At 38.5% G+C, this 25,369-nt stretch overlaps 1 protein-coding gene and 1 long non-coding RNA gene across 9 annotated transcripts in view; one reads left to right on the top strand and one right to left on the bottom strand.

Moving 5' to 3' along the window:
* The window catches only part of DIAPH2 (diaphanous related formin 2), a 1,060,012-nt gene extending 1,058,216 nt beyond the window's left edge, over positions 1 to 1,796 (bottom strand). For 6 of the 7 annotated variants that reach the window (XM_049107607.1, XM_025431781.3, XM_025431782.3 and 3 more), the window contains exon 1: positions 1,265 to 1,737. In XM_049107607.1, coding sequence (XP_048963564.1) covers positions 1,265 to 1,396 — 132 coding nt within the window. In that variant the 5' untranslated portion in view covers positions 1,397 to 1,737. Of the gene's footprint in view, positions 1 to 1,264 lie in introns of all 7 variants that reach the window. The other variant, XM_049107608.1, reaches the window with a different exon arrangement.
* On the top strand, positions 459 to 24,709 carry LOC118353656 (uncharacterized). 2 transcript variants are annotated; one of them, XR_004812923.2, is made up of 4 exons: positions 459 to 756; positions 3,167 to 3,242; positions 17,421 to 17,472; positions 23,662 to 24,709. It is a non-coding gene; the product is annotated as an uncharacterized LOC118353656 (long non-coding RNA). The 2 variants fall into 2 exon arrangements; XR_007409415.1 differs by lacking the exon at positions 459 to 756 and adding an exon at positions 1,716 to 1,974.
* The last annotated feature ends 660 nt before the right edge of the window (positions 24,710 to 25,369 follow it).

Raw genomic sequence — 25,369 nt, 5'->3', positions numbered from 1 at the left:
TGATCATCCATTGTCTTCCAGTACAGACAATCCATAATTGAAAGGCAAATTGAACAAGAGAGAAGAGCAACAGGTACATACCAAATGATCAGATGCCACAAGAAAAGGCTTTAGTAATGTCACTATCTCCTCCCCCTTATTATAAATAAGTTGCTGGTTAAAACTGAAAACCAGATGCGGAACATGTGCTTGTACTTCAGATTTAGTCTAAGAACCTTCAAACAGGAGTGTTAACTGAATTGTGCAGGAAAACTATTTCCCCTCATAGCACCAATTATAAACTTTATTGATAAATGTCTGCATATTTGCCATGGTCAATATATTCTGTTAATGCTACCAGTTCTTAAGTTTCACTATTAAACCATTTTCATAAAAAAAAAAAAAAAAGAGGAACCCTTTTAACTGATGAGTTGAAACTCCAGTATTTCCCAACCTATTACCAGGCCCTATAGATTACATTCCTAAGCACACTAAATTAGTGGCAGGAAATTATGTCAATGGCAGGAAATGCTACCACTGGCTCACAGACTTTTCAGGGCAATGAAACTTGTGCAGCCTTACTGCTTTTGAGAGTTCTTAACTAAGTGGAAGTACTGTACTGAATGCCTATTATATACACAACGGTTGGTGGTGGTATCTCACGGAGCCTCGAACTCCCACGCTTCCCCCACTCTTACAAAGAAATGTTTCTTGGGAGAGCACATGCAAGAGGCAACGGGAAAAAGCGCACGTAGGCGACTCTTCCTTGGATTTCGGGTAAAGTAAAAAGACTAGGAGCCTACGCCCTGTGGTTTTTTTTAGGGTGGGGCTGGTTTGCAAGTCTGTGAGTGGGCTCCTAAGTATTTGGACTGAAAACGAGAGGTTCTTCTGCCCGGACACTGAGCGTTAAAGAGTCAAAACCCAGCAACTGACAGCGGTGGGAAGGAAAGGAATCGCGGGAAGATCTGTGCCCACAAGTTAGACAAACAACAGACCCTGCCCAGTACTCGGAGTCTCCCCAAGTTGGGTGGGGCCTTTATCCTTTCCGCTCTGCCTCCCAGAATAAGAGAAAGGGGTTAAGGGGTCGAAGGGGGTGCTCTTCCGCCCCCACGCAGTCTCCGCGCTTCGGCGTGGCCGCTCCTTTAGCGGCTCCCCCAGTAGCACAGCGAGATCGCAGTTAGCCTTGGGAAGGGGCCCCGGCCCCCCCCTCCTCCGTGCCCAACAGCCGATGGATCCCGGGGCTCTCGCTGTCCCCAAGGCCGGCGGGGACTGCGGGAGCACTCACCAATTTGGGTTTGTTTTTCGTTTCCTCTTCGTTGAGGGCCCGGTTCCCGGAGCTCCGCTTGTTGCTCCGGCCCCCACCGGGTTCCTCGCTGCCGCCTCCCGCGCCCGACGCCGCCGCCCCGGGCTGCTCCATCTTTCTCCGGCCCTAACACCTGTGTCCTGTAACCCCACCTCTTCTCAACTTGGGGAAGACCCTCGGGGTGCTCCCGCTGCCCCAACTGATCCGGTATCACCTCTTCCTGTGTGAGAGTGTGTCTGTCTGGGGAGCTGGTTCCCGGCTCCCAGGCACCCCCAACGACGCAACACGCCGCAGCTGCCACTACTCGGCGCTGGGGCAAGCCCTGCCCCTGAGCAGCTGCAATAACCGCGGTCGCTGGCGCCGCCGCCCTTAGGGCGGCGTTTAGGGTGCAGGGAAAGTAGGTGACTATCTCTTTAAAAGGGCCTCGACACACGTGATTCATCAAAGTACCCGCAGTCAGCCGCCCGGGCGCCGAAAGCTGCTTCCTACTTCCAGTGCCAAGCGGGCCCCAGCTACTGAGCATGCCCAGCACAGCGACCGGAGCCAGAAGAAAGGACAGGACTTTAAACTGCTGTTAAGCACGGATTTCACTTCCTTAGTGGCCTAGCGTGAAATGGAAGGGAACTAGTCAAGAGAAAGGAGGTGTAGCCTATTTTAAAGATGGGGAAACTGAGGCCCGTACGGATTCAAGTGTGAGTCACTGGCAGGTCTACCTGAGTATCAGTTCCACTAGTGTGGGCCACAGCACCTTCCCCACAGAGGCCTTTCTGGGGGTGTGGTCCTGCTAAGCTCTGTGGGAGGGGTGGATTGGCAAGACAGCTGGCATCCTATAGGAAAACCACCACTGGGAGTGCTGATTAATTGCCTGGACAGATTGTATGGGTCAAAGTGGAAAGGGGGGTGCTTTGTATTGCTATGACTGCTTTGCGATCAAAGAAATACAGTTGTTCCTTTATTCCCATGCTGCTGGGTAGTAGAAGCAGCAGGCATCCACTACTTAATCTTGGGGGAAGAGAAGCAGTTAAGGCTCTTTAACCAAAGCACCTATAGAGAGTTAGCAATTGGATTGAGTGCTATTTTCAGTTTCTGGAACTAGTTTAGGTTCAGGGTTGGGAGAAAGATCATGTGTGTCAATGCTTTGTTTAAAATGTAAATCTCGGGATCCCTGGGTGGCGCAGCAGTTTAGCGCCTGCCTTTGGCCCAGGGCACGATCCTGGAGATCCGGGATCGAATCCCACATCAGGCTCCCGGTGCATGGAGCCTGCTTCTCCCTCTGCCTGTGTCTCTGCCTCTCTCTCTCACTGTGTGCCTATCATAAATAAAAATTAAAAAATAAAAAAAAAATAAATAAAAAAAAAATAAAAAATAAAAAAAAAAAATAAAATGTAAATCTCTAGACAAATGCTAGGTATTTTTGTGCAGCAGCTGCAGGTACTGTAAGCATTATTAGTCATTAGTGCTTGAATTGTCAGGAAGAGGCCCATGCTATATTTCTAACATCTAAACAGGGCCTTCTAAAAATAGTGTTTACACTGAGAACATTACAGAGGAGTGCAGGATTCGAATGAACAACCATCATAGAATAAGAACACATATGCTAGAGAAGCCTGAAATGTAAACTCAGATACTATTAACATGTCCATATGCCTGTTATCCAGATATCTTCAGGCTATGATTTCTTTTGCCCTTCCCTTCAACCTAAATTCAGCTATGCTGAATCTAATTGCTTTATGAGCATATTGATTGAAAGAGCAATAGGATAAATTTGACCATGCTATAGATATGATAAGGCAATTAACTGGAAGAGTAGAGTGAAAAGAACCTTATATATCTAAAAACAGTTTTAATCCTGGCTTTGTCATTGTCACTAACTTTCTTTTTAAGCATGCAGGTGGTATACTACCCAAAAATAACACAGAAGAGGAAATACATGCTCTCAGGATGAACAAGGAACCCTAAGGTAAATTTGCTTGGTCAAAGTTTCTGTCTTGAAATTTGATGTATATTTTGAATAAGACTCACTATATGCACACAACCATATGTTATTTAAATTATTTAAATGTTTCCCCTCCTGAAAAATTGAGTAAAAATGCATGCTACAGAAAGACATGATCTATTTATCCAATGCTTTCATCTAATTTCCTGTTTAAGAGATGTGGATATGGGTGAGAATCCTCCAAACTCAAACATGGCTCAATAATCTGCTCCGTGGGTATTTATTAAGCTCCTTAAGGTATACCAGGTGCTATACAGAGTGATTTGAGTTAGAAGGATGAAGTGAACAGACTTTCTGCCCTTTAGAACCTCATAGTCTACTGGAAGAGACAGACCATTAAAGAACAGCACTTCAGTACAACAGATATGAGCAGGGAGCTCTTAAGGTACATGAGGGAAGTAAACCACCAGAATTTCAAGGTTCCAAGATGCTTTCCCAAAGAGAATGATGTTTGAGCTAAGTCTTAAGGATATAATTAAAGTTTGTATTTGTTGACAGCCTACTGTTAGGTACTGTGCTAGGCATTGTAGATACAATAGTGAACAAGACAGATGTGGCTTGCTCTTATAGGGCTTTCAGGCTATTGGAAAGCATATTAAACAAAACTATGTTGAGCAATCACAAGGCAAAGAGAGTGAAGAGCATTTTGGGCCAAGGAAAAGACAATAGCATGTGCAGCAACCCTATGGTTAAGAAATTGAGGACATCTAGGGGAAAAGGCTTCTGTTGCCAAGAGAAGTAGAACAGATAAGCAGTTTCCAGATCATGAAGGACGTGTAGGTCTCATTGGTGTGGTTTTAAAAGGGAGAAGGTGTTGTAATGCAAATGAATTCTGTTTGTAGTGTGTATATAGACTTGAAAATGTATTGACATTATTTTGAATATAAAGTTGAGTTTCACTCTCCTCAGACCAAGTGAAGCTTCATTTTAAATCCAGTTAGAGGTATGTGTAAAAGATGCATAATCTTTACTGCAAGAACTGAAGAAGTCTCTTCTTGATATGGCTTACATTTGACTTTACTATGATTATCTCAGCCCCATTTTCATTCTTGATGTTTGTTTTTTAGCATTTTGCTTTAGTTAATGTAAACAGTAATTAAGCAAACACCCTTTCTCCCTACATCAGGGTCAGTGGTCTCTCCTGGAGGCTAACACATGAAAAAACCACTGCTGTCCTACAAGGATTTGTCTACTGATTATGAACCAGGCACTTCACCAATACAGTCCTAGGGCTGATCTAATTGTACCTACATTCCTTTATTTTTACCTTCCTGGGACACACATATAGCTTGGTGGATGTAGAAACATCTTTTCTTTCATGCTGAAAAAAGAAGGAGGCTACTAACATCAGGATATCAAAAGTTTATGTTAGACTCGCTAACCTCATGATGTCTCCCTCTGGCTTCTCACGAGTTTAGCACCCAGTTAACATTAAAAACTGAGCCCCAGAAGAAAAGAAAGATAAAAGGCTGCTAGGCTCTGTCTTTCTTCAAATTGACCTCAGAGTCATTTGTTACCCCAGAGGTTTCTGATGAGCCTCATAGTATCCCTCTTGCTTTCTGTGTCTCCCTTTGGATGAATGTTCTCTTCTAAACCATCTGGGTCATTAATAGAGAAATGAAAGGAAACATGGATTAGACAAAAATGAGACATAACCACCATTAGGGTCGTGGAAAAACATTTGTGATATAAAGTTTGTCTAAGAGTAGGCAAGTATTTATCAAGCATATACTATGTGCCAACACCAAAATAGATGCCATGCAGAAAAAAATACCAAACATTCTGCTATAATGTCATATATGTCTTCCTGAAGAATTTCCTGTTCTATAGAATTGCACACTGAGAAGAACAGGGATTCTATGGAAACATGGTTAGGGAAGATCACTTAAAACCAATGCAGCTTTATAATCAGAGCACTAATGAAAACAACTATTTTAATAAAAACATTAACAAGGTTAAATCTCCACTGGCATTTGCTCCAGCATCACAACCCTCAGTGCTTAGTAGCCGTCATGCTTCCTCCTTCCTGATGTGGATCCTCAAGGGCATTCACTTTTAAGATATTATCTTCATCAGAATTAAAATCTAGTTGAGAAGCACCTGAGTGGCATAGTCGGTAAAGCTTCTGGCTTGGTTTGGGCTCTCTTCGAGATCTCCTGGTCCTGAGATCCAGCCTAAAATTGGGCTCCACAAGGAATCTGCTGGAGGTTCTCTCTCTTCCTCTCCCTCTGCCCCTCCCACTTGTTATAGTGCTCTCTCGCTCTCTCTCTCTCTCTCTCTCTCTCTCTCAAATGAATAAATCTTTTTTAAAAAATCTAAATGAAGAGTACCCAACTTTTTCAAAAATGTGGTAAAATTTCTTTACAACATCATTATCAGTAATCACAGCTTCACCAGATAGTTTAATGCAAGGAACTTACAGGTTGTTGAAACCACTAAACCAGTCATAGTGAAAGGGCAGAGTCTGGTGCAAGATTCTTCTTTTTTTCCTAAAAGTATTCATATATCGTTAGGACTTAAGCTTAATTGTGAGAAAGCTTGTTCCTCATCACCTCAAAACTTAAAGTGCTAAGAAAATTCACATGTAAACCAACTGGACTTCCACCTTATTTTGACATAATTCTCCTATTTACCAATTGCTAATGTGGTATTCATGGTACACAAACACTTGTAATGAAACATATTGTAAAATAGAAAATCTCTGCCCTCAATAGCTATAAAATCTACTTAAGAAAACAACAAATTTGTGAAAGAGTAATTGAAAATTATATGCCTAACTTAGAGATACTGAATCTAAATTCAACATGACATGATAAATAGGTAAGATTGGTTGGACCTAGAATAGATGAAGAAGTTTTGAAGGAGAATGTAGAACTTGAGCTGCCAAGCTATGAAGCAGAAATCAGATGTGAACAGGCAAAGCAAAGAAAGGAAGTAAGGAAAAGACAGCATATAGAAAGGTCTGGAAACAATACTGACCAATAATGTTGAGGAGCCAGTGGAGCTTGAGTAGAATGGTGAGAACATAGATGTTGAATAATAGTCGGAAACATACTTGTCCCTCTGGCATTTTCCCAGCATGTAAGCAGCTTTGAATATAAGACACAGTGGTAGTAATGGGTTAAGATATTTAGCAGGAATGTTACAAAATAAAGAAGTAAGGAGCTAGTCTGGCCCCTGGCATGCAGAATAACTTTTTATTCTTTTCTTAAATTTAAATTTAAGTTAGTTAACATAAAGTATAGTATTGGTTTCAGGAGTAAAATTTAGTGATTCATCACTTACATATAACACTCAGTGCTCATCCCAATAAGTGTCCTCCTTAATGCTCATCACCCATTTATCACATCCCTCTACCCACCTCCCCTCCAACTACTTTCAGTTTGTTCTTTATAGTTAAGAATCTCTTATGATTTGCCTCCCTCTCTGTTTTTATTTTTCCTCCCCTTCCCCTGTGTTCATCTGTTTTGTTTCTTAAATTCCACATATGAGTGAAATCATATATATATTTCTCTGACTTCTTTCATGTAGCATAATACACTCTAGTTCCATCTACACCTTGGCAAATGGCAAGATTTCATTCTTTTTTATGGATGAGTAATTTTCCATTGTACATTTTTACCACATCTTCTTTATCCATTCTTCAATCAATGGACATAGGCTGTTTCCATAATTTGGCTATTGTTGATAATGCTGCTATAAACATCAGAGTGCATGTATCCCTTTGAATTAGTATTTTTGTGTTCTTTGGGTAAATATCTAGTAGTGCCATTGGTAAGTTATAGGGTAGTTCTATTTTTAAGTTTTTAAGGAACCTCCATACTGTTTTCCAGAGTGGCTGCACCAGTGTGCATTCCTACCATCAATGTAAGACAGTTCCCCTTTTTCTGCATCCTTGTCAACACTTGTTCTTTCTTGTGTTGTTGATTTTAGCCATTCTGAAAGGTATAAGGTGATATCTCATTGTAGTTTTGATTTGTATTACCATGATGATCAGTGATGCTGAGCATCTTTTCACATGTCTGTTGGCCATCTGTATGTCCTCTTTGGAAAAATATCTATTCATATCTTCTGCCCATTTTTTAACTGGATTATTCATTTTTTGGGTGTTGAGGCTTTTTTAAATTTTTTATTTTACGTAAACTCCATGCCACATGTGGGGCTTGAACTCACAATGGGTGTTGAGTTTTATAAGTTCTTCATATATTTTGGATACTAATCCTTTATCAGATATGTCATTTGCAAATATTTTCTTCCATTCTATAGGTTGCCCTTTAGTTTTGTTGATTTTTTCCTTTGCTTTGCAGCAGCTTTTTATTTTAATGAAATAAGAGAAAAACAAATACCATATCATTTCACTCATATGTAGAATCTAAGAAACAAAAGAAAGGAGCAATGGGAAAAAAAAGAGAGGCAAACCAAGAAACAGACTTTTGACTAGAAAGAACAAACTGTTACCAGAAGGGAAGGGAGTGGAGGAATGGATTAAGTAGGTGGTGGGAATAAGGAGTGCACATGTGATGAGTACCAGGTGTTGTGTGGAAGTATTAAATCACTGTATTGTACATCTGAAGCTAATATTACACTATTAACTAGAATTCAAATAAAAACTTAAACAAAGAAAGGAACAAACTGTTCCTCTCCATAGATTATATACAGGAAACAAAGAAAAAGAATGAGTAGACAAGAATTACTAAAATGTTGGTGCAAGGAAATAAAAACCTAGTAGCAAACTGGAAGATAGTATCTCAAGGTATTTGTCTTTTGCAGCCAGAGCCATGCCAAGGATCCTGGTACCTAAAACCTAAAGGGACTAATTACAGCAGGACAGGAAAGCTAAGAAGCTTCCTGAAGTCACCAACAGGAAGAGTCTGGGCAGGCTAGTAAAGCAGAAAGAAGGATTATGTAACAGTAGGCAGTAGGCAGACAGCTAGACTCTAAAAGTCCAGTAATGGATGTCCTGGCAGGCAGGCAGAGAACAGAATCCAGTCTGGCAAGCAGATAAGGAGGAATCCAGTGATGAAGATTGAGATTAAGAAACAAATTAGTAATCTTTTAAGAGGTCTGGCAAGATACTGCTATACAAGGCAGGGCACCAGGCCTAAAGAAATTAGCATAACATGAAATCTTCAAAGAGAGGCAGATACAGACAGGCAAATAAAAGATGGCAACAAAGACACTCAGTTTCTGTAACTCCTCTGTGAGATCACAGTAGGACCAGAAGTAATAGGTCCACTTGATGCTAAGCAATCAAACTATTAAAATACTCTTCTTGAATCCTCTCTGACTACGGACAAGATTGGTCCCAATGGAGGAAAAGTAGACAACAAGAAAAGGCCTGGAAAAAATAATGACCAATAATGGTCACTTACCTGAAGTATAAAGGTTAATGTGTTCAGTTGTGATGATTATAGGGATTGGGGCTGGAAGCCAGCTAAAACATAGTCCCACAAAAATTAGTCCAAAAGACTCTAGGGCCAATTTCTCCTTTTGCGGAAAGTGTTGAGACTAATAGAGGCTGAGAATTCCCAGATTCATGCCACCTATGGTTTTATACAATATACTGAAAGCCAAGCCTTTGAATTTTATATGGAAAATATGTTGCTAACAAAGAACAGACTTCCCTGCTAACCAAAGTCCCGAAGCCCCAAAGCAATTTTCAAGAGTGCCTTAACAGAACATAAATGGTAATTGTCCAGTCTTTAAGTTAGTAAGACATAGGTGTAGTAATAAACAGTGAGGGGAGACTTTCAATTTACTTGCTAAATTACATGGATCAGAGAAACACACATTAGTGTTAATAAGGGTGATATTTAATACTTAATAGGGATGCTATATAAAGAAATTAGTATGCATAAACAGTCTCTTGAAGATAAATGTAGCTTAAAAGTGAGACTAAAATTATGCAACTAAAATCTATTGTCTCTTTTACCTTGTGATTTATTTTCTGACCTTTTCAAAATATATAATTATGAAAATTAAAGAAGACATGTTTGACATCTGTAAATTGTAACTTGTTTTCATATCTAGGCATGAGTAGTTAGACAAGTCTTAGAAATAGGTTTATTTTGGGGCACCTGGGTGCCAGAGTTGGTTAAGTGTTGGACTCTTGATGTCAGCTCAAGTCATAATCTCAGAGTTGTGAGATCAAGCTCTTCTCTCTTTCCTTCTCCCTCTGCCCACCCCCCATACATACATGCACTCTCTCAAAAAAGTTTGTTTTATGTATTCTCCCACATAAATTTTAACAGCCTTATTGATATATAATTCACAAATCATACATTTCACCCTTTTAAAGTGTACAATTGGGATCCCTGGGTGGCGCAGCAGTTTGGCACCTGCCTTTGGCCCAGGGCGCGATCCTGGAGACCCTGGATCGAATCCCACGTCGGGCTCCCGGTGCATGGAGCCTGCTTCTCCCTCTGCCTGTGTCTCTGCCTCTCTCTCTCTCTCTCTGTGACTATCATAAATAAATAAAAATTTTTTAAAAAATAAATAAATAAAGTATACAATTCAGCAGTTTTTAGCATATTCACAGTTGTATAACCATCACTGCAATCAATTTTAGAATATTTTCGTCACACCAAAAAGAATCTTGTCTTTAACTATAACCCCTCTTCAGTCCTCCCAAACTACACTCCTCCCAACCCAAAGCAACCACTAATCCACTTTATATTGTAGATTTCCCTATTCTAGACATTTACATAGATAGAATCTCATAATGTATGGTGTTTTAGTAATTGGATTCTTTCAATGAGAATAATATTTTCAAGGTTCAACCATTCCACATCAATTTTTATTTGTTCATTATTACCTATTTGTTTCTCAGACATAAATACAGATCAGTTATTTAAGCCACGTCCCCTGCTATACACACAATGACAAGCTATACCTTACTTACAATTGCAAAGAGTTGATATTCTCATGTGAACACCAATCTTGTCCTTCCTCTCCTGGCAAAAGCAGGAAATTTGGGGTTTGATTTTTCTATACAATGATATAATAGAAGAATTTCCTTCTGACCCAGGGCCTGGTGTCATGGAAATGACCACAAACACCATATTTAATCAAGTATATATTATGTACCAGAACAACTTTTAGAAGTTTATATAAACTTAGTAAGGGGATCCCTGGGTGGCTCAGTGCTTTAGCACCTGCCTTCGGCCCAGGGTGTAATCCTGGAGTCCCAGGATCGAGTCCCGCATCGGGCCCCTGCATGGAGCGTGCTTCTCCCTCTGCCTGTGTCTCTGCCTCTCTGTGTCTCTCATGAATGAACAAATAAAATCTTAAAAAAATAAACTAAACAGGACAACCCAGAAACCAATTACATTAAATTACATATTACCTTACATAGTAGTGGCAAATACATAGTTCTTATTTTTAAGTCTTCCAATCCACAATATTATTTTTCATAAGATTTTATTTATTTATTTCAGAGAGACAGAGTAAGTAAGAGGGCAGGAGCAGGGGCAGTGGGAGGGGGGGGCTGAAGGAGAGGGAGAAGCAGACTCTCTGCTGAGCAGGGAGCCTGACATGGGACTCAACTTGGGGCTTGATCCCAGGACTCCAGGACCACGACCTAAGCTGAAGGTAGACACTTAACCGACTGAGCCACCCAGGCGCCCCATTCCAACATATTAGAAGCTAAAATGTGCATCTACATTGGCATCAGATTCATTCATAAAGCCTTCTTTGAGATATGCACATTAATTTTTAAGAAAATTTTTGGAAAAGACCTTTGATCACTGGGTAATTTCTTGAGTACTAGACGTGAGGATATCCATTTTATTGCTGCTTTTATTTTATTTATTGTTATTTTCTTTACAAATAGCCTCATAACACTGGGTTTCTACTGTATTCAAAACAAAAACTAATGTGAGCTGCCATCTCATCAGTACTAGCAGCTTCACCTGACACCCTGATATTACATAAGGGTAGAACTGCCTCTAAATCCTATGAACCAACCCTGCTTTGCATCAAAACTTTCATCCTTTAATCATTCATCATGTTGTTATTTTATACCATCAAAATGCCTGAAAGTCTTGGCTTCAATATTGGCCAAATTAAAATATACAAGGCTGAGCTTAATCCCAAATCTACAGAATAAAGCATTTCCATTGCAGGCAAAGCTCTATATGTGATCTTCCAATAATATATGACTGTCTTTAGATTACTTTTTCTTTTTACAACATTTTTGATGATTAAATGTGATGTAGGACTATAAAATAATATTTTAGCTAGCATATTAGAACTTAAACATATAAGTTTAATTATGTTAACAACCATTGAGTAGTAAATATGTCCAGGGCATGGTGCTAAGGATACTTGAATGATAACACTATTCATGATCTCATTTGACTTAAGATATATACTCAAGCCAACTGATAAGAACTCATCTGACTGAAAAAGAATATTACAGAACTATAAAGGAGGAAGAGAATGGGGAAGGTCTTATGGAAAAGCTGTGCCTTTAAATATCAGGACCCTAAAAGTTGGAAATGAGAGGAAAGTGCTTTTAAGGGAGAGGGAACGACATGGGTAAAAAATTAGAGAAAGGAAAATGTAGGCTAGGTTTGGAAATTGAATAGACATCTAATGGAGCTGAAGGGTCGATTTTATGATTATGTAATGGGAAGTAAAGCTAGGAAAGAGGCACTAAATCAGGAAGACTTTGAATGCCATGCTGAAATTTATTCTGTAACTGTGGAGAGTTGACAGAAATATATGAACAGGAAAAACACGATTAGACCTGTGTTTTAAGAACAATGCTCTGGCATTAGTGTTTAGAATGGTTTATAGATGAGAAACTGGAAGCAAGGAGATAAATTAGGACACCACTTTCAAAAGTCATTCTCTTATTGGAGAATGAGTATGTTAGCTCAACCTGACTGCCAACTATAGGAACCTGACTTAGTGCAGATATCCAGAATAGTCCAGAGAAGGAGGAAGTAGAAAAGTGAGTCAAGGTAAAACCTGCTAAGAAAAACCAAGAGTCAAAAAATAAACACAGTGCAAAGGACTAAAGTCCCTATTAAATTTGGCTTGTGGATCCAAGAGTTTATAAGTTACAGCCAGGATCATAACTAGGTGTCTTAAGGGAGGAAGGAAAATCAATGGTAAACAGCATGGAGGCATCCATAGCTTAACTTGATGGTTGGTGAACATGAGATGCATTATTGAGTTGGGCTGGTTCAAGGGACCCAAAGCAGTTAATAATATATGTCAATGATAGATATGCAATAATAAGACTATGATTTAGAACAGTAGAAGAAAGATCGGAAAGATGGGAACAGACTTCACAGGTCATATTTATAGGATTTAATGACCTGATATAGGAAATGGGGGGATGGGAAAAGTAGAAGGTGATTCTGAGGTTTCAATACTGAGTTACAGGGAGAGTGATAATTTTGCAATGCAAATTGGGAATTAAAGAGGAGAAATATATTTTGAAAAATATAATGCTGATTGCCTACAAAATGGGTGACGGGCACTGAGGGGGGCACTTGACAGGATGAGCACTGGGTGTTATTCTGTATGTTGCCAAATTGAACACCAATAAAAAATAAATTTATTATTTTAAAAAGTATGCAGATGAAGACATCATTAGACATTAGATCTTGTGTTTCTGAAAAAGTTTGGAGATAGATGAAGATTTAGAGTCATTTACGTAGCAATATTAGTAGAAAATGTGGTAGTAGGTGAGATCACCAAGGAAGAGACTGGGGAAGGTTATGAGAACCAAAGAAGGAGGGTTTGTTGAAAGCTCATTTTGACTATGGGAAGGGGAAAGAAGTCATCCAAGGATTTAGCTTAGCAGGTTATTACTCATGGTAGGTGCTAAGATTTCAGTTCAGTGTGACAGGGATGGTAATGGTACCATACTACTGGCATGCAGATTGGGAATCTGGGAGGAGAAATATTTTTTAAACTGGATGGCTGGATGCTAAGAAAAAAATCGGACAGGTAGGATGGGATCCTGGAAAGTGCAATAACAGATTAGAACAAATTATATATTATAACAGTGCAGAACAAATACATTAATTTTGAAGAGATGGTAGCTAGCTAGCTAACGTCAGAAAGGACAAGGTCTTTGGTGACATTAAAGACAAATCAGGAAACTGATGAGCAGATTTCTTTTTTGGAAACAATACACATTTGAAAGACTATAAATACATTAAAATAAAGCTAACATTGCTTAGAACTCCACTTCTGAGATTGCTTTCAGAAACAGTTCACCAGCCAAATAGGAAAAACAGCCTAGTATTTTTCATAGAATATTTAGTCTTGACATATATGTGTGTGTCAGCTTCTTTCTCTTTTACTTGTCTCTCTTTTTTCTCCCCTGCTTCTTTAGTTCATCATTCTTCTCACCCTGCCAGATGTAATAACTTAAACCATTCACTCCCTATTCCATGAAAGTCTCTGCTGGTGTTGGCCTGTGACCAGATACAGAGTACAGGGTCTATATAGGGTGGAGACTAAGTCTAAGGTGTCAAATTGAAACTAAGAATCAGGGGGAGCCATACTCAGAATGTATCAGAAACTGGACTGACTTCCATAATTTTATTTGTGTGCTAGAAGCCTACTCTAAATGCTAGAGGTTTATAACATGCAAATGACAGTAAAATAAGGATTGCTTAGATATATCCTTATACACTAAAAAGCATACACAAAGCACTCAGATAAATATTTTATCATGTTAATATATATATATAATACAAGCATGTCCATTTAATAATGACACACATACAGAAAGAAAATTAGTACAAATATGAATATGAGAAACCACATTTATGTTGGTTAATCAGGAGTAGATTACATTTCATTTTCTAAATTTATTTTTCCTCACTATTACTTCTAGAATGCTGAACTAGCTTAATTTGGACAGTTAAAAACACTTTGGGAATATGTTTCAAGAGCTTTTGAACATAAATCCTACATCTTGATTCTGAGTTCTTACCTCTAATGAGTATATTGCATTTCTGCCTTTAGGGTAACCCCAAGATCCTTGGCTCTAATTTATTTATTTTGAAGACTTTATTTATTTATTCATGAGAGACAGAGACATAGGGAGAAGCAGGCTCCATGCAGAAAGCCGGACACAGGACTGGATCCTGGGACTCCAAGATTACGCCCTGGGCCAAAGGCAGGTGCTAAACCACTGAGCCACCTAGGCATCCCATTGGTTCTAATTTAAAGACTTGGCCCTGGGTGATTATGGCAGATCAGGGTCTGTAGCCACACCTGCCAGCTTTGCACATCAAGGCAATTCTCAAAAAAGGGCTTAGAAAACAAGTGTGGGGGTGGGGGGGGGGAGCAGCCCAGGTGGCTCAGCAGTTTAGCACTACCTTCAGCCCCAGACATGATCCTGGAGACCTGGGATGAAGTCCCACATCAGGCTCCTGGCATGGAGCCTGTTCTCCCTCTGCCTGTCTCTGCCTCTCTCTCTCACGAATAAATAAATAAAATCTAAAAGAAAAAAAGAAAACAAGTGGGGAGATAGGTGGTTAATATATATACAGTGTTGACCAAAGACAATGGTTCTGAAAGTATAGTCTGCAGACCAATGGCATCAGCATCACCTGGAAACTTCTTAGTACTTAAAATTCTGGAGCAGCAATCCAGACTTACTGTATCAGAAACTATGTTTGCGATCCAGCAATCTGTGCTTTAACAAGCCCTCCAGGTGATTTTGATGCATGCTAAAGTTTGAGAACCACTGAAGTAGAAGAAAACAGTCATGAGCAGAAGGGTTATAGGACAGAGGAAAAAGAAAAACCAAGGTACCAGCAAGGGAGATGACGTTGCATGAAGGAGAGGAATACTGAAGGCGTAGTATATTGAATTCTGTCATTCCAGCTGCCTTCTCAAAAAAAAACAAAAACAAACAAACAAAAAAAAAAAAACAAAAAAGAAAACCTCTTCCATTCAGATGTTTTAAAAGTGCTAAACTGCATGTTTTAAATGTAACAATAAATGGAATGAAATAATAAGCCATATTTGAATGGAGGGCAAGAATAGAGTCAGGGATAAATGGTGTATGATATGGATCAAATCCAAAACAGCAGGAACTTTCAGGAGTGGAGCAAAGCAAAACTGGTAAATGAACAAAAGAGATGAATTGGTTGCTTCTGATGATTTAAGGAAACTCTAATACCCTGACACTCAATACTGTATACCAGAGAGAACAAGTGGCTCCAAGGCTAGGAATAGGGTCAAGGGGAGGGGATATATTTATTTTCCAAAATAATCTGAGTGGGTGCTTGAAAGAATTAAGACATTTAATGTAATCCACACCCTTGATATTTCAGCAGGGAGTATGGCTTATAAAACTGCTTTATTCTACATTTACAGCTCTCAACTGTGCATGGAATTCCTAATGCCAACATAAAGCAATGGATCTATGAGGAAGTCAATATATTTAAATCCAAATAAGATGGTTTGTGAACCAGCCTATATCATAATTTATATACATTCTGCTAGGGGACTTTACGGTTATCAGTAACTCAAAGTCTGTAAGGAGAGGAAACTAGGACTGGGGATCCCTGGGTGGCGCAGCGGTTTGGCGCCTGCCTTTGGCCCAGGGTGCGATCCTGGAGACCCGGGATTGAATCCCACATCGGGCTCCAGGTGCATGGAGCCTGCTTCTCCCTCTGCCTATGTCTTTGCCTCTCTCTCTCTCTCTCTCTCTGGACTATCATAAATAAATAAATAGATAAATAAATTAATTAATTAATTAATTAATTAATTAAAAAAAGAAACTAGGACTGGTAGAAACCCAGATATTTGGGGTAAAGGACCTGGGGGAACCAACTTATCTGTAAAGTATTGGGGAGAGGCAAAGAGGTGGTTAATCAGTTAGGAAGTCTTAGCAGTCTCCACTGTAATGCCAGCTGTTGTAGGTACCTGACTATCTAGTTGGGCAAGTAAACCAAGGCAGTGAGGGATTCATGCAAAAAATGCCTTCAGAATCAGGCAAATAGTGACCTGCCTAAGGCAAGTATCAGATCCATCTGCGTGCACCACAGCCCAACTTCTAAACAAAAAAATAGTCTTCAACCTATTTTCCAGTAGGACTCACCTGGCTGATAAAGATCCTTGGTTCAAATCTCTGTCCTCCTCTAGTTGCGATATAATTTGTGACATGTTACTTAGTCCCACTGTGCCTGTTTCCTCCTCTATAAAAAAGTGTGTACTTCATAGTGCTGATGAGGATTAAATGATATAATATAGTACATGTCAGATGTCAAACTCACATACTCATGGTCTGCTACATAAAGCAGTGAATACATTGGAGATACTATTATGAGAGGAAGTGTATATTATGGTTTGCTCCACTGTTCACAAGATGTTGGGATCTCAGCCAAGTATTTTAAATTTATTATGCCTTAGATTCCTCATAAATAAAATGAGGTTAAGAATAATACCTCCATTCTAGGTTGCTTTGAAAATGAGATTAATATATATAAAATGCTTAGTATAGTGCCCGGCACCTAATAAGTACTTGCTAGGAGTGCCTGGGTGGCTCAGTTGGTTAGCTGTCCAACTCTTGGTTTTGGCTCAGGTCATGATCTAAGGGTCATGAGATTGAGTCCCATGTTAGGCTCCATGCTGACTATGGAGTCTGCTTAAGATTCCTTCTTTATCTCTCTCCTTCTCCCATTGCCTATCCCTCTGCTTGTGTGCTCTTGCTCTCTCTCTCTCTCTAATAAAATAAAATCTTTTAAAAAATAATACTCAATAGATATTAACTACAATTATTATTCCTAGAGTTCTGAGTAATTCTCTGAACTCCTTATTTGACATATACTTGACATACAACTGGCTTTACATGTTAAAATTCTTTTTTTGTTGTTTTGTTTTGTTGTATATTTTTTATTGGGGTTCGATTTGCCAACATATAACACCCAGTGCTCATTCCGTCAAGTGCCCCCCTCAGTGCCCATCACTCAGTCACCCCCCCACCCCGCCAACCTCCGCTTCCACTATGCCTTGTTGGTTTCCCAGAATTAGGAGTCTCTCATGTTCTGTCACCCTCTCTGATATTTCCCATTCATTTTCTCTCCTTTCCCCTTTAATCCCTTTCATTATTTTTTATATTCCCTGAATAAATGATACCATATAATGTTTGTCTTTTTTCAGTTGACTTCACTCAGCATAATACCTTCCAGTTCCATCCACGTTGAAGCAAATGGTGGGTATTCATCATTTCTAATGGCTAAGTAATATTCCATTGTGTATATAGACAAATATTTATCCATTCATCTTATCATGGACCCTGAGGCTCCTTCCCCATTTTGGCCATTGTGGACATTGCTGCTATAAACATTGGGATGCAGGATTCTAAGTTTTTCACTGCATCTGTATCTTTGGAGTAAATCCCCAATAGTGCAATTGCTGGGTCATAGGGTAGCTCTATTTTTAACTCTGAAGAACCTCCATACAGTTTTCCAGAGTGGCTGTACCAGTTCAGATTCCCATCAACAGGGCAAGAGGGTTCCCCTTTCTCCACATCCTCTCCAATATTTGTTGTTTCCTGCCTTGTTAATTTTCCCCATTCTCACTTGTGTGAGGTGGTATCTCATTGTCCTTTTGATTTGTATTTCCCTGATGGCCAGTGATGCGGAGCATTTTCTCATGTGCTTGTTGACCATGTGTATGGCTTCTTTGGTGACATTTCTATTCATGCCCTTGCCCATTTCATGATTGGATTGTTTGTTTCTTTGCTGTTTGGCTTAATGATTTCTTCATATATCTTGGATACCCGCCCTTTATCTGATACGTCATTTGCAAATATCTTCTCCCATTGTGTAGGTTGCCTTTTAGTATTGTTGACTGTTTCTTTTGCTGAGCAGAAGCTTTTTATCTTCATGAAGTCCCAAGACTTCATTTTAGCTTTTCTTTCCCTTTGCCTTCATAGATATATCTTGCAAGAAGTTGCTGTGGCCAAGTTCAAAAAGGGTGTGGCCAGTGTTCTCCTCTAGGATTTTGATGGAATCTTGTCTCACATTTAGATCTTTCATCCATTTTGAGTTTATCTTTGTGTATGGTGAATGAGATTGGTCCAGTTTCATTCTTCTGCACGTGGCTGTCGAATTTTCCCAGCACCATTTTTTGAAGACACTGTCTTTTTTTCCAGGGGATAGTCTTTCCTGTTTTGTCCAATATTAATTGACCATGGAGTTAAGGGCCCATTTCTGGGTTCTCTATTCTGTTCCATTGAAATATTGTCTGTTTTTGTGCCAGTACCATACTGTCCTGATGATCACAGCTTTGTAGTATCACTTGAAATCCGGCATTCTGATGCCCCTGGCTCTGGTTTTCTTTTTCAATATTCCCCTGGATATTTGGATTCTTTTCTGATTCCACACAAATTGTAAGGTGATTTGTTCCAACTCTCTGAAGAAAGTCCATGGTGTTTTGATAGGAATTGCATTGAATTTATAAATCTCCCGGGGTAGCATTGACATTATCACAATATTAATTCTTCCAATCCATGAGCATGGAATATTTTTCCATCTATTTGTGTCTTCCTCAGTCTCTTTCAGAAGTGTTCTGTAGTTTTTAGGGTATAGATCCTTTACCTCTTTGGTTAGGTTTATTCCTAGGTATCTTTTTTTTTTTTTTTTTAAAGATTTTATTTATCCATTCATAGAGACACAGAGAGAGAGGCAGAGACACAGGCAGAGAGAGAAGCAGGCTCCATGCAGGGAGCCTGACATGGGACTCGATCCCAGGTCTCCAGGATCATACCCCAGGCTGCAGGCGGCGCTAAACCACTGCGCCACAGGGCTGCCCTATTCCTAGGTATCTTATGCTTTTGGGTGCAATTATAAATGGGATTGACTCCTTAGTTCTTCTTTCTTCAGTCTCATTGTTAGTGGACAGAAATGTCACTGACTTCTGGGCATTGATTTTGTATCCCACCACACTGTCGAATTGCTGTATGAGTTCTAGCAATCTTGGGGTGGAGGCTTTTGGGTTTTCTATGTAGAGTATCATGTCATCTGTGAAGAGGGAGAGTTTGACTTCTTCTTTGCCAATTTGAATGCCTTTTATTTCTTTTTGTTGCCTGATTGCTGAGGCTAGGACTTCTAGTACTATGTTGAAGAGTAGTGGTGAGAGTGGATATCCCTGTCTTGTTCCTGATCTTAGGGGAAAGGCTCTCAGTGTTTCCCCATTAAGAATGATATTTGCTGTGGGCTTTTTGTAGATGGCTTTTAAGAGGAATGTTCCCTCTATCCCTACAGGCTGGAGAGTTTTGATCAGGAATGGATGCTATGTTTTGTCAAATGCTTTCTCTGCTTCTATTGAAAGGGTCATGGTTTTTGCTTTTTCTCTTGTTGATGTGATCTATCACCTTGATTATTTTACATGTGTTGAACCAACTTGGCATCCTGGGGATAAATCCCACTTGGGCATGGTGAATCATGTTCTTAATGTACTGTTGGATCCTATTGGCTAGTATCTTGTTGAGAATTTTTGCATCCATGTTCATCAGGGATACTGGTCTATAATTCTCCTTTTTGGTGGGGGTCTTTGTCTGATTTTGGAATTAAGGTGATGCTGGCCTCATAAAACGAGCTTGGAAGTATTCCATCCCTTTCTATCTTTCCGAGCAGCTTTAGTAGAATAGGTATGGTTTCTTCTTTAAACATTTGATAGAATTCCCCAGGGAAGCCATCTGGTCCTGGACTTTTGTGTCTTGGTAGGTTTTGGATGACTGCTTCAATTTCCTCCTGGGTTATCAGCCTGTTCAGGTTTTCTATTTCTTCTTGTGCCAGTTTTGGTACTTTATGGTTTTCCAGAAATGCGTCCATTTCTTCTAGATTGCCTAATTTATTGGCGTATAGCTGTTCATAATATGTTTTTAAAATCGTTTTTATTTCTTTGGTATTGGTTGTGATCTCTCCCTATTCATTCATGATTTTATTCATTTGAGTCTTTTTTCTTTTTAATAAGGGTGGCTAATAGTTTATCTATCTTATTAATTCTTTCAAAGAACCAACCCCTTGTTCTGTTGATCTGTTCTACAGTTCTTCTTGTCTCTATTTCATTGAGTTATTCTCAAATCTTTATTAACTCTCTTCTTCTGCTTGATGTAGGTTTTAGTGGCTGTTCTTTTTCCAATTTCTTTAGGCGCAAGGTTAGCTTGTGTAATTATTTGAGTTTTTTCCAATTTTTTGAGGGATGCTTGTATTGTGGTGTATTTCCCTCTTAGGACTGTTTTGCTGTATCCCAAAGATTTTGAGCAGTTGTATCTTCATTCTCATTAGTTTCCATGAATCTTTTTAATTTTTCTCTAATTTCCTGGTTGACCCTTTCATCTTTTAGCAGGAGGGTCCTTAACCTCGACTTGTTTGAGTTTCTTCCAAATTTCTTCTTGTGCCTGAGTTCTAGTTTCAAAGCATTATGGTCTGAAAATATGCAGGGGACGATCCCAATCTTTTGTTATTGGTTAAAACCTGATTTGTGACCCAGTATGTAGTCTATTGTGGAGAACGTTCCATGTGCACTTGAGAAGAATGCCTCCTTCCTCTAGGAATGAAACCATTTTCCTAATCCAATCAGTCCCAAGGGCAAAGACTACTTCTCCTTTAACCCCACTAATTAGAACACCATCCTTTTACTGTCAATTCTGCACTGACTTTCAATCTTGATTTTTGACAAGAGAAATATTCAGTGGGGAAATAGTAGTCTTTTCAACAAATGGCATTGAGTCAGAATATACACATGAAAAACAATTAAGTTGGATCTCCACCTCACATCACATACAAAAACTAACTCAAAATGGATCAAAGACTTAAATGGAAAAACTAAATTTATAAAACTCTTTTTTTTAAGATTTATTTATTTATTTATTTATGATAGAGAGAGAGAGAGAGAGGCAGAGACACAGGAGGAGGGAGAAGCAGGCTCCATGCCGGGAGCCCGACGTGGGACTTGATCCTAGGACTCCAGGATCGTGCCCTGGGCCAAAGGCAGGCGCTAAACCACTGAGCCACCCAGGGATCCCCAATTTATAAAACTCTTAAGTGAAAACAGAGGTGTAAATATTCCTGACTTTGGTTTCTTATATATAAAACACCAAAGGCAAGCAAACAATAACAACAGATAAATTGAACTTGATTAAAATGAAACACTTTTTGTACTTCAGAGGATACCATCAAGAAAGTGGAAATATAATCCACAGAAAATATTAAGGGTCTAGAATTTAGAATATATAAAGAACTCTACTCAACACTAAAAAGACATAATCCAATGTAAAAATAGGGCAAAGGATTTATATAAACATTTCTCAAAAGAATATATTAAAATGGCTGATAAGCACATGAAAATATGTTCAATATTGGCCATTAAGGAAATGCAAATCAAAACCAAAATGAGATATCACTTCATACTCACTATCATGGCTACAACTGAGAAAACAGAAAATAGTAAGTGTTGGCAAGGATATAAAGAAATTAGAACCCTTTCTGGTACCAATGTAAAATGATACAGCTGCATTAATGAACATTTTGGCAGTTTTTTAAAAAGTTAAACTTAGAGTTGCCATATAACTCAGCAATTTCACTCTCAGTTATATAACCAAGAGTATAGAAACTATATGTCCACACAAAAACTTACACGTGAATATTTATGCCACCATTATTCATAATACTCAAAAGATGTAAACAACCCAGGGATCCCTGGGTGGCGCAGCAGTTTGGCGCCTGCCTTTGGCCCAGGGTGCGATCCTGGAGACCCGGGATCGAATCCCACGTCGGGCTCCCGGTGCATGGAGCCTGCTTCTCCCTCTGCCTATGTCTCTGCCTCTCTCTCTCTCTCTGTGACTATCATAAATAAATAAAAATTGAAAAAAAAAATTTAAAAAAAAAAAAAAAAAAAAAAACAACCCAATGTCCATCAACTTATGAATGGATAAATTAAATGTGTTATATCCATACAATGAATATTATTCAGCCATAACAATAAACTGATTCATGTTACGACATGAATGAACCTTGAAAACATTATGGTAAGTGAAAGAAACCTATCATAGACAAAAGTAAGTTAGTGGTTTAAACCTAGGGGTTTAGAGGAGGAAGAATGAGAACTACTAATGAGAATGAGGTTTATTTTTCAGGTGATAGAAAGTGTTCAGGCATTCTAAAATGGTGATGGTTGCACAATTTTGTGAATGTACTCATAATCACTGAATTGTTTACTTTGAAAGGGTTATGGTATGTGAATTATATCTCAATTAAAAAATAATTCTGAATGGTGAACAGCCATAAAAAATAGAGATGGTGTTTCCCTCCAGAGATTACTGTCCATTATAAGTGATAAACTCAGGATTCCCCTCTTAATAATGTACCCTACTGCATGGATCTTCTAGTCTTCTTTAAGTTACCCGGTGGGAATTGGAGTTCAGGGAGCTGGTATAAATACTGATGTTACTGGTGTTAATAAACTTTTCTTTGACTTTGAGCCTGGAGTTTTGTGTCTTCTGCCAGCATCTATGAAACTGTGCCCAACTAACTTGTTAACTTTTATATATAGTAAAATCTCAGACCCTTCAAAATTCTTGACAAGGACCATAAAATTAATTTAGTTGAACCTTCTCATTTTATATATTTCAAATCTCAGTCATATAGCTTTGAAGAAAGCTAAGGAAGAAAACATTGGTTTCTTTATGGAATGAGTTTATCAACCCTTAATAACTCTGCCCTTAAGTTAGCATTTGTCATACCATTTATCTTTTTGTTTCTTAGACTCATATCTGTTAAACTCATACCATTTTAAATATACTACTCAAAAGAGGATTCTCTGACCTTTTCTTTGTGGCATTTGGTGACCAAAAACCTTCTTCTACTTCTAAGAGCATCTTTAAAGACTAAAGAGAGATCTATAATGAAGATTCACTAGTATATGCAGAGAACTGTAGGACAACTTTTATAAGATAGATATCTGCTAAGTGATAAAATATTTGATAATGAGTTGGGTTATCTCACGACCTTTGACCCAGTTCTTATATATCATTAGAGATTATTCTAGTTTTGGCAAACAATTCAGGTATACATTTTTTTACTGTCCTTGATTTCAGAGTTCTTATATATAGCCTTGAGTTCAACAATGGCTTAACTTATAAAAGCCTATCAAGATGGATTTTTAATTTGGATAACACACGTTGCAAAGTCATGACCATCACAGTAATACAAAAAATGAACATATTTAAGCTTTTTTTTTTTCTGCAAATAAAAACAACACTTTATAAAGTTTTATAAAAAAAAATCTATATCAAACAAGTTTTAAGTCTTTAGGCAAAACACAAACTAGATGAATAAACCAAGTCTTTTTTTTTTTTAATTAATTAATTTATTTATTTTTTTATTTATGATAGTCGCACAGAGAGAGAGAGAGAGGCAGAGACACAGGCAGAGGGAGAAGCAGGCTCCATGCACCGGGAGCCCGACGTGGGATTCGATCCCGGGTCTCCAGGATCGCGCCCTGGGCCAAAGGCAGGCGCTAAACCGCTGCGCCACCCAGGGATCCCAATAAACCAAGTCTTAAAAATAATAAGCTCCAATACCTTAAGCAGTAGTATTAATTGGGCAGTATTTAGGGTTTAATATATTCTTTTACCTTGATTGGGTCACCATGGGTCTAGCTGAATTTGATCCTTCATTATTGCATTTCCTCTGTAGTAATATTCAGCACACTTTTTTGTACTTCCTTGTTTATATTGTTTTCCCTCCTTTAGACTGCAAATTCTTCAAGGTCAAGAAATGTATTGCCTTGGTCTTTCTAGCCCTGCACCTATGCCAGTGCCCAGAACAGTTATTCAGGAATGGATATTTAATTCCCCACACAGATCAGACTTTAGAAAGGTAACTCACAGTCACAAGTATTTTGCCAAAAAATATGTTTTAAATTTATATGGAATCATTCTTTGTATTAATTTATGTGGAAACCTGAAATAATAATTGTTGTGTGCTGAATTGTGTCCTCATAAAATCTATATGTTGAAGTCCTTAGTATCTCAGAATATGACTTTATTTGATAATAGGGTCTTTAAAGAGGTAATTAAGTTAAAATAAGGTCAATAGGGTAGAATCCAAATGACTTATGTTCTATAAGTAAAGTTTAGGATATATAGAGGAAGACCACGTGAAGATACAGGGAAAAAGATGGCCATCTGCAAGCTGAAGAGAGAAGCCTGAGAAGAAACCACCATGCCAATACTTCAGTCTGAGACTTCCAAACTCCAGAATTGCAAGAAAATAAATTTCCATTTAAGCCACCCAGTTTGTGGTACTTTGTTATGACAGCCCTAGCAACTAATAGGATAACTAAAAGATTCTTTTGATAAGTATGGAATTAAAAATAGAAAGATCTCATAGTCCTATGGGAATATTTATATACATTACAGGAGAGCCTCTTTTGTACAGAAAATATAACTTTACTGTGACCCAGTATTTATTTTTTTCCTCTAGTATCTTTCCTTTACACAAATTTGCATGTGCACTGACAATTCCATATTCCCTGTCTCTCTTCTCTCTAGGTCTCAGGGTTCTTCTTTTTTTTTTTTTTTTTTTTTAACAACATAATCCCTCAGCTCTTGGGTAGAATCATAGTAGAAGTGAGTTTATTTCTCCATCACATCCTATACTTTCCTAAGTATCTTCTGACATCTGTGTGACTATCAAATAGATATCACATTTATCATATCACACACATCACTAAATGAACTAAATAAATTATCATCTGTTTTTCATTTGTTGCAAACTCACTAGCACAATATGTGAGCCAGGAAATGTATCTTAGAAAGTTACAAATGATAAATAGAATTGGTATATATACAAAGAGAAGAGTTGTTCTCTTATGAAATCTTATCATGTTAAATTTTGGAATCAGAATTTACTTAATTTTATCAGAGGGTATTTTCAAAGGAAGCAATTGGTTTTACAATCTGACTTTTTTCCTAGAAATAAGGAATGAATAGGAATATTCACAGCTTTTCTCAAAACAAAGAAATATGTTACTATCTTTTGAAGTTAGCATATTTCAAGCAAGATATACCCAATTCTGGAGAGCAATGTAGATAGCAG

This window comes from Canis lupus, chromosome X (genome assembly GCF_003254725.2).
Source record: "Canis lupus dingo isolate Sandy chromosome X, ASM325472v2, whole genome shotgun sequence".
NCBI lineage: Eukaryota > Metazoa > Chordata > Mammalia > Carnivora > Canidae > Canis > Canis lupus.
This window is presented reverse-complemented; position numbering and strand designations above follow the sequence as displayed.